General features: G+C 39.8%; 1 protein-coding gene across 1 annotated transcript in view; it reads right to left on the reverse strand.

Moving 5' to 3' along the window:
• The window catches only part of ANO4 (anoctamin 4), a 339,950-nt gene extending 330,654 nt beyond the window's left edge, over window positions 1–9,296 (reverse strand). Inside the window, exons 1-2 of the mRNA XM_029599722.1 lie at window positions 9,169–9,296; window positions 7,660–7,896 (exon numbers count right to left, since the gene is read on the reverse strand). Of these exons, the coding sequence (XP_029455582.1) occupies window positions 7,660–7,891 (232 nt within the window). The 5' untranslated portion in view covers window positions 7,892–7,896; window positions 9,169–9,296. The remainder of the gene's footprint in view (window positions 1–7,659; window positions 7,897–9,168) is intronic.
• Window positions 9,297–10,696: the final 1,400 nt, after the last annotated feature.

Genomic DNA, 10,696 nt, shown 5'->3' on the forward strand with positions numbered 1-10,696 from the left:
CTTGACCCTATATGTGAATCTCAAATCTTGATCCTTGAATCCTTTAATAAAAGAGGATTTTATGCGTGTAAGTTGCTTTGAAAATCAAGTCCTATAGGTCTTGGTGAAACAATGTATAATCTTCTTTCTTTTGAACATCCTCATTTAACAGTAGATTGTGTCTAATAACCTGAAGCTTTTGTATAAATAGAACCATGTACGTGAAATCTATCTTAACTGCAAAAAAGGAATAGTTGTATCCTATACTTATGAATATATGGATTTAATTTATTTATTTATTTCTACAGACTTGATTAATTGCATATTTTACATATGGAATCAAATATGCATTGCTATGATTTTTATAATGATATTGTTTTAAATGTGACATTTTGTATTTTGCTCTGTTTGTTGTTTTGTTTAGGCAATGCTATTAAATAAATAAATAAATGAATAAACATATTGTAACCTAAGTGAAGTACAATAAACCTGAGAAAAAACAGATACAAAATCCAAATTTCATAAAAGATTAATAAAAAACAATAAAATAGCAAATACATAAATCAATATAAACAAAACAAAATAAATGGAACAAACTTGCTAAACACTAAAAACAGTAAACTAATAAAAAAAAACCCTAAGCATTATCAAATATAAACAGCACTAAATAAAACAGAGTAGATCATAACTAATCATCAATCATTATAACCATTAGTAAATTACTACTAAAAAAATTAAATATCTATAGTTTTAGGTGATCAACTGAAATCTTTTATTTGATCTATGTGCCACCAGATATTGGATATTTAGTAACTGGAAAAGGTTGAAATGGTCAAAAACCCCATTATGCTGCCAGAAAAAGTTTGCTCTTATTTGTTTTTTATTTTCTGTTTGTTGTTTTAATGTGTATGTTCGGCTTGTTCACAGCTTTGGGTTATGCATTGGCAGTATATTAATTTTAATAAAATGAAACGAAATGAAATGTTTGAACAGGTCTCTATACAAAGGGAACCCAACTGTGGGAATGAGCAGTGATCCCCAAAGGCCTGGAGACAAACTATTCTGATTCCAGCTTTTCTTAAAACAGTAACTCTTTATTATAACTTCACACATGCACAACCATACGCTCTCTTCTCCTCAGACAGTGTACACACCACTTAACAGTATGTTATGTTGCTTCATCTCAGCTCAGTGTTTGGACAGTGTTGCATACAGGAGCTGCCTTCCTCCCAGATACTTGGCCTGGTCTGGTTATCTCCACCTGGATCCCAGCTCTTATTCCCCAGCCTTTAGTTACACCCTCTGAGCCCCACCTGCCCCGCATGATCCTGCCCATAGAGCATACTCTCCTTAAGGAATTTAAGGTGGACCAGGCATTAGCCCAGTCCCGCACAGCTAAATAGGGGACCACTAGGAGCACTGCCTTACACCAACTTTCAAACCTATTTGCTGTACTAGATTTGTGTACATAAGTGGATGATGATTCTTCCTCATCTTCTGTTGCTGCTGCAGCCCCAGCTATGAATTTGAGATGAGAAAGGAGGGAGGGGACATCCTGAGAGGAGGATTTGGGCAGGAGATATCATACCCTACTCCCTCCTTCCCCCATAGTCTATGGGCACGTGCCCCCCCCTAATCTGGTCCTGGTCCTAGATCTACAAAACAGCTTACATCAGAGGTTGTCAGAAAGGCCTGGCAACAACTCTGTTTTTCAGGATACAAGCAATGACTGATCATCAAATGTATTGGCATACACTGGGACTAAGAACAAGGTTAATAAGCATAGCTTGGTTACCCTAAAAACCAGACCTGCTGGTGGCCCTCAAAGACTCAAGTTGAGACTCTGTGACTTATACTATATGCTGATTATACTTGAAGAAGAATGTCCATGGCTCTATTATGCCCCTGGCAAGGGGTAGGGGCATTGGGAAATCGTAAAAAAAAATATTAGAGATCTTTGAAACATAATTCACCAAGAACAATGAAGATTAAGAAAAGTATGCATAATTTCCTGACAAATGAAAGCAATTCAAACTGCAAAAGGGGGTGTCTGGCTTGCTTTTGAAGTTAGCTGGACAAAACCTGAGATTTGAACAGTTCCCTCTGCTCCCCAACAAAACTTTGTTTCAGCAACTCATTGCCCAGACAAAATTTACAAGGGTAAAAAAAAGGCATTGCTGGAACTGTTCCCAGGGAGCAGATTTACTTTGAACAAAGTCTGGTTGCACAAATACTTGATCTAAAGTTATCTGCATAACTTTATCCACGTCTATTCAGTGCAATACTTATCCAGCCAACTTTAGCTGAATATCTGGCTTAAGTTACTAAGGTAACTAACTGGCTAATTTACTTACTCTACAGCTAACTCAATATGGACCTCATAGATTATTGAAAATTTTGGATAATGAGTAGGTGACTTGCCATCCTAAGGGCCTGATGTAATAAGGTGCACTCAGTAACATACACAGTTTTGCTCCAATTTGTGTGCACTTTTTTTTTTTTTTAATGCAAATTGTATTCCCGATGCATTGAATTTTGCGCACTAAGGGGCGGATTTTAAAAGGGTTACGTGCGTAATATACGCACGTAACCCTTTAAAAACCCTCCTGCGCACGCCGAGCCTATTTTGCATAGGCTCGGTGACACGCGCAAACCCCGGGACGCGCGTATGCCCCGGGGTTTGAAAAAATGGGCAGGGCTGGGCCCGGGGATCGCGTGCCGGCACTTGGCCAGCGAGCGCAACTTACGCCTGCCCGGAGGCAGGCTTAAATAATAAAACAAAGGGGGGGGATTTAGATAGGGCTGGGGGGCGGGTTAGAAAGGGGAAGGGAGGGGAAGGTGGGGGGGGCAGAGGGAATGGGGAAAGCCATCGGGGCTCCCATAGGGCTCGGCGCACGCAAGGTGTACAAGTATGCACCCGCTTGCGCGCGCCAACCCCGGATTTTATAACATGCACGCGGCTGCGCACGCATGCTATAAAATTGGGCATAGATTTGTGCGCGCCGGGTTGCTCGCACAAATCTATGCCCGCACGTAGGTTACAAAATCTGGCTCTAAACATGTGTGCATAAAACTGAGCCTAGTGCTTAGCGCCCTTGCATGAAAATCTCATGCGAATGAAGGCATTAGCTTTTACCCCCTAAAGCAGAGAGGTGCGCTGGTTTAACCCATATTTTCTTAGTAATACCAACAGTACCTGAATGTAATCCGCTTTGGAGTCCTGAAAAAAGTGCAAAAAGCGGAATATAAAAAGCTAAATATATAAATAAATAAATACTGGAAATTTTACTCCTTGTAAAGTTTCCAGTACTAGGGTTTAGTCTATGGGCAGAAGCAGGAGTTCTAGTGCCAGGGCTAGTACTTGGGATTTATGCTCAGAAAACACTCTTTGCATACGCAAAGCATGTTTTCTGGGCATAAAAATGATTTATGTGCACAAAATATATTTTCTGCGCTGAAAGCATTTTTGTGCTGGTTTGTGCAAATGAACATCTTTTAGGCTCACATGACAGGATTTTTGCTCGCATGTATTCCGTCAGAGACTTCCCCTGCCACTTGAATTCAAATGTGCAATCAGCCCATGCCGAGTGCACATTTTACCCAAGGCTTCTGCACTCAATTTTGTGTTTGCGCACATTAGCAAGCCATTTGCTGACTGCATCAGGAGATACATTTTCTTTCACTGCCTGCATTAAGAAACTATGCACTGAATTTCAGCTCACAGTATTAATGCAGGTCTTATTTACATTGGCCCCTATATTTCTTTAATATGCTCATCCCCACTTCAGAAATGTTATACAAATAAAGACAAAGTAGGAATGCACAACTCCAGTCTACAGGAGCCACAAACAGATTTGTTTTCAGATTCCTCACTATGAATGTCTATGAAATATGATTGCATAGGTTTGATTTAAGAAGCAAACCTGTTTGTGGACAGTTTAAAATTGTATATAACTAAGTTACAGCATAATTCCTGTAAGGAGCCCAGTTTTGCTTTCATAGACATTTGAATAAAAACCCTGATGAATTGATTAAAAGATTCCTTTTAACTAAAATTTTTTCACTGTTCAGTAGTCCTGTGAGTGAATTTGATAATGGCCTCCTAATTGAAGAACAATACCAGGCTCAAACTGCCCTGTTGCAGTAAGATGACATTTTCCATGGTCTTCTATGATGAATTACGCTTCACTGCAGCATGGCTGAGTCTGCCAATAAAACTATTTTGCTAACTTTATATTATTTTCATGTATATTGTGAATACAGGTAAAATTATTATGATGAGTAATTACTAATGGCTTGATGTATACTCTCTTTACATAAATAAAATCATGAAAAATTCCCCAAATAGCAACTTCAGAACAGATCTCATTAATTTAAAATATAATGCCAGAAAAAACGTTTTAATTCACATATTTGAGCCAGAAAATGAAATGTAGAAGTTCCTTTCTCAGAAAGTAGACAGCTATCAATGGGAGCCAGAACACCCCAGAAACGGATAAATTTTGAATAAGGAATTGAATTGGAAATAAGAACATAAGAACATGCCATACTGGGTCAGACCAAGGGTCCATCAAGCCCAGCATCCTATTTACAACAGTGGCCAATCCAGGCCATAAGAACCTGGCAAGTACCCAAAAACTAAGTCTATTCCATGTTCCTGTTGCTAGTAATAGCAGTGGCTATTTTCTAAGTCAACTTAATTAATAGCAGGTAATGGACTACTCCTCCAAGAACTTATCCAATCCTTTTTTAAACACAGCTACACTAACTGCACTAACCACACCCTCTAGCAACAAATTCCAGAGTTTAATTGTGTGTTGAGTGAAAAAGAACTTTCTCTGATTAGTTTTAAATGTGCCACATGCTAACTTCATGGAGTGCCCACTAGTCTTTCTATTATCTGAAAGAGTAAATAACTGATTCACATCTACCTATTCTAGACCTCTCATGATTTTAAACACCTCTATCATATCCCCCCTCAGCCGTCTCTTCTCCAAGCTGAAAATTCCTAACCTCTTTAGTCTTTTCTCATAGGGGAGTTGTTCCATTCCCCTTATCATTTTGGTCGCCCTTCTCTGTACCTTCTCCATCACAAATATATCTTTTTTGAGATGCGTCGACCAGAATTGTACACAGTATTCAAGGTGCGGTCTCACCATGGTGCGATACAGAGGCATTATGACATTTTCTGTTTTATTCACCATTCCCTTTCTAATAATTCCCAACATTCTGTTTGCTTTTTTGACTGCCGCAGCACACTGAACTGATGAATTCAATGTGTTATCCACTATGATGCCTAGATCTCTTTCTTGGGTGGTAGCACCTAATATGGAACCTAACATTGTGTAACTATAGCATGGGTTATTTTTCCCTATATGCATCACCTTGCACTTATCCACATTAAATTTCATCTGCCATTTTGATGCCCAATTTTCAGCCTCATAAGGTCTTCCTGCAATTTATCACAATCTGCTTTTGATTTAACTGCTCTGAACAATTTTGTATCATCTGCAAATCTGACTACTTCACTCATCGTATTTCTTTCCAGATCATTTATAAATATATTGAAAAATAAGGGTTCCAATACAGATCCCTGAGGCACTCCACTGCCCACTACCTTCCACTGAGAAAATTGTCCATTTAATCCTACTCTCTGTTTCCTGTCTTTTAGCCAGTTTGTAATCCACGAAAGGACATCGCCACCTATCCATGATTTTTTTACATTTCCTAGAAGCCTCTCATGAGGCACTATGTCAAACGCCTTCTGAAAATCCAAGTACACTACATCTACATGTTCACCTTTATCCACATGTTTATTAACTCCTTCAAAAAAGTGAAGCAGATTTGTGAGGCAAGACTTGCCTTGGGTAAAGCCATGCTGACTTTGTTCCATTAAACCATGTCTTTCTATATGTTCTGTGATTTTAATATTTAGAACACTTTCCACTATTTTTCCTGGCACTGAAGTCAGGCTAACCAGTCTGTAGTTTCCCGGATTGCCCCGGAACCCTTTTTTTAAATATTGGGGTTACATTAGCTATCCTCCAGTCTTCAGGTACAATGGATGATTTTAATGATAGGTTACATGCAATACTTTTCAGTTCACATAAATTTATTTATTTATTTATTTATTTTTAATTTTTATATACCGGAATTCCTGTATGCAATACAAATCAATCCGGTTTACAAGTAACAAAAAGGTTGCCCTGGTCTGGGAGGTTAGACCAGGGTTTTTTACATAGAACATTGAACATTTGCTTACAGTAAATAAATCAACCTGATATTAAAATAGAAAGTATAAAATAGCCTAGGCATGCATATGTGTGCACCTAATTTTGCAAGTGGGCATGCACAATCACGCACATCCGGGTATGTACCACGCAAGTGGGGGAATTTTGTAAAAGACTTGCGTCCATGCAATGACCAGTTTCACCAGTTTGCCCACCAGTTCGCCCAGTGTAGAGCTAGGTCTTCCAACCCCCCTGGTTCTTTAGCCTGCATTCTCCCCAGTTATCCCAGACTCTTAAATCCCCTCAGAGATGCTTGGTTTGGGGTTTGTTTGTTTGTTTTTAACTTACACCTCCCCTCTCTCTCTCTCTGTTGTAGAAGGGCCCTGATAGGTAGGCTGGCTCTCCAGAAAAAGTTATCACAGTTTGTGCTAATACCTATGCAAAGCACTAAAATAGCACACTTTGCAATAAACTGCCTGCTACCATAAAACACACCCCTTTTCCTATCACATGCGATATTTAGTGCATTTTGATAAATCCAGGCCATAGTGTGATATATTTTTTACTTATGTTGTTAAATAAAGACACCTAACTTTACTGTAAGCAAATGATCGTTATTGTATTTTATGACTTTATTTGATATGTTATAGGGGGTCATTTATCAAACTGCTATATGGTGTTTTCGCAAGCGTTAAGGCGTTTTCGCATGCAAAAAATGGCTTTAACGTATGTGAAAACGCCATAATGCATAGTGTGATGCAAATTTTAAAAAGGGGAGGAGCTTGGGGCTGACTTCATAATTTGCGATGCCATATTGCATTGCTTTAACTACACCTTTTTCATAAAGCTCTGCTTTGTGATGTTTTTAGCTCCTGGAGAGCCAGCTTAGCTATCAGGGCCCTTCTACAACCGGGGCAGGGGGGGGGGGGGAGAGGGAGGGGGAGAGAGAGAGAGAGAGAAAAAGAGAGAGAGAAAGAGAGTAGTCATAATGCCCTCATACTAGGTAGGTATTTATACCTCTATATGAAGCCTACCTAGTCACTCGAGGTGAGGTTTAGGTATTAATGTAGAATTATACATTTTTGTCTCCACCACCCACATGGGGAAGTTGTTCCATGCATGCATCTATCAATCTTTCTGTAAAGAAATATTTCCTAAGATTACTCCTATCACCTTCATCCCATGACCCCTCAATCCAGAGTATGCTTTCCATTGAAAGAGGCCCACCTTCCGTGCATTGATACCATCAAGATATTTAAATGTCTCTATCATATCTCTACTATCCCACCTATCCTACCTTTCCTGTGAACTCTTTGCATTTTGCTTGCATGGGAGAACTACAGAGTGCTTGCAACCCAAGAATTCCATTTTTTCAGTCAAAGAATAATTCTTACTGATTTGCTGGTTCTAAGCCCTTTCCAATCTAGGTACATTCATAAAGCTACTTTACCGTATCCAGCAAGTGAAGATATCCTGTCCCGATTGACGTTTCTGGTTGGACTGGTTGGAACAGATAACGCAATATCCCCACCAGGTTCCTCTGCTCCCTCTTCAGGATTCATTGCCCTGTAGTGCCTCAGCTTCACCGTTCCATCCGGGAGAACAGGCTTGGTTTTCATGCCTGGGTTGCGTTTGGGACTCAGGCAGCTTCTGTCTGCCTGCAAAATGCACGACTGCCACATTCTGCCTGCAGGGAAGAAGCCAGAAGGTTTGTAAATTCCAGTGGAAGGTCCATTTCTAAGCCATTTGCAGTAGCAGGTGTGTGGCCCAGAGGATGAGGCAGCTGGGGAACCTGTTTCCTAGCTAAAACAGCTGTTCATTTCTTTAAATCAGACTCTGGATGGCAGATTGTTCTTGTTATATGGATACACTGACAAGAACTTGGGATGGACAACACTGCAAAAAAACAAAAAAAGAAACCAAAAAACTGCAGAGTCAAAATAAATGATGAAATTCCGTGAAGATAAAAATGTTTCATAACTCAGGCCATTGACAATGAGATAGAGGGTCCACAATTTTGCTGCCTCAGGCCCTCACCACATCCATGAAGAATGCACCCTGAGCATAACACCCCTCTTGCCGAATGGCTCTGGTAATTCTGACTTGCTGGCCCACATGATCTGCTATGTTCCCATGGTGCTCTTGATTTGACCCTGTGCTAAGAGAACACTGCTAGCATTAGGTCCCTCAGAGGTAATACAGCCTTGCAATTCAGAGGAAAGAAAGGTTAAGTGGGAAGGTCATGGAGGGCTGGGGAGGGAGAGAACCATCAGGAGAGTACAGGCTGGGGTGAAGATGGAGATGTGCAGGGGGAAGATGGAAGAGTGGGGGTGAATGATGGAAGGCAATGGGTGAGGGAAAGAAGACTATGGGTGGGGGATGGTAAGAGTTTGGGAATTTTGCTAAATATGAAAAATGCCAGAAATGTGCTTAGATATCTCAGAGCATATGCGACTACAGAGCTGCTGGAGGTATAAGTGACTTCAAAACTATTGCCTTCTACCTCTGTCCCCTCCTTTCTATTGCATTAGCTATCCAAAAAAGAAAATCCTGGAGCCAGCCTGTACGTTAATGCACCTTTATGATTTAAAAAGTATAACTTTTAAATGCCAGTAATCACAAGGAGCATTTACTATCATATTGATCTTTTGTGTAAAGAAAGAAAAATAAGTTGTGTAGTAGCTTTTAGCAGCAAATAAGAACCAAAAGATTGTTTGGCACTAAGCAATTCTAAAAGTATTTCAATATTTAAGCGAATAAATAGTAATATATGTTAATTAGACATTAAACAATGAAAATTAATTAAAAAAATAAATAAAAAATAGAGCAGAACAATTATTCATCAGAAAAAAATTACTTTAACATATATTCTACTTGATTTATCTACTGGTGAAGGTGATAAAAAAAATGTTGTGTTGTATTGATAACAAAGAACAGAAATATGGAAAATCTTACTCACCAATTCATTCATGGAAATCCATATGTTTAAGTTTCAGATTTTTTTTACATAAGTCAAAATGACATCACCTAGAAGGTTGGATAGTTTAGCAAAAATTATTTAATTCATTCAGGCAAACCTAATCATGTTTACCAGTGCTATGTTGTATTAGCCCAATTTTCTGTCAAGAGATGAAAAAAAGTCAAAAAGTGAAAACATTTAAAAAGGTCAAGCCTTTCCAAACTGGTACTTTATGAAGTTGGACCTTGAATTTGATACTCCTTTCTTCTGTCTAATTCCAAACATCAGTGAATCCCTCCTTTGCTTGCCATCTGCTGCAGACCAAAGCCACCTTGTCCAGCTGCTGACACCCACTCCTGCTGTCTTGGCTCTGCTTCCTCACTTGAATCCCGTCTCTCAAGTGGCTAGCAGCACGCTCCCAGCTAGCTTCCTTTCCAGTAAGATCAGCAGCTGGTGTATGTCCCTTCCAGAGTGCTCTGCTTACCCTCCTCGCACTGCAAAGCTGGTTCTGAACTAATAAACACTGTTCCATGGCTGGCCTGCTCAGCTCCACCTCTCAGGCAGCTGCCAGCCTGATCACCGGAGCATAAGAACTGCTTAAAGCAGCACAAGGGGAAGAAAAAAAAAAAAAGCCAGCAGGCTGATGCTTCACTGCCTTGGGGACCACCCCATAACTTCACCTGCTCAACAGATATCTCAAGAAGCTAGTGGTCAACGGAGGAGGTGGAGGAACTTAAATTGCTTTCCTATCCATCAGGCCAATGCAGAAAGCCGTGCGTTCAAACTTGGCAGATATCATGGGCCCGATATTCAAAGCATGTTCAGGGCTATTTAGCTGGATAAGCAGGACGTATGCGGTTCAGTAGCGGCCGCTGAATATGTACCTACGTTCAGTGGCCGCCACTTAGCTGAATAAGTCTCTCATACAGCTAAAAGTTACATGCACAAAACGTATGCGTGTACTGAATGAATCGGGGCAGACAGAGTTAGCCATATAAATATTTAGAGTTAGCCGCATAAGTATCCGTGTAAGTTTAGATGCCCCAATAGAGCAGGTCTAAACTTGGCCAGATAGACTTATCCAGCTAAGTGTGAATATATACACGTATATTCAGCAGCTTCACCGTTCTAGCCAGCTGTTACTTACATGGACAGCTTTGAATATCTACCCCTCTGTGAAACGTTAAAAGTTCAGAGCACAGGTGTAAAAAAGAAAATGAATCCATCAATCACAGCCCTCCTGGTCCCAAGAACCACGTTTAAAAACCAAAGGAAGAACAATAATATAAGGATGCTGAGGACAGGTGCCATGCAGATAGCAGCTGCAAGGCTCTTCTAACTATGCAATAAGAGAAAAAATATCCTGAGGCACATATGATTTTTTTTTTCCTTTTAATACATGTGGGATACCGTTTATTGAACAAATATATGTTTTATTACACAAACTTTTTGGCAAAAAGTATACAGCAAATCTTGCATAAAAAATTACAAGGCTATCCAATGTCTGACATGATCTCAATGTTAAAAT

This window comes from Rhinatrema bivittatum, chromosome 4 (genome assembly GCF_901001135.1).
Source record: "Rhinatrema bivittatum chromosome 4, aRhiBiv1.1, whole genome shotgun sequence".
Lineage (NCBI taxonomy): Eukaryota > Metazoa > Chordata > Amphibia > Gymnophiona > Rhinatrematidae > Rhinatrema > Rhinatrema bivittatum.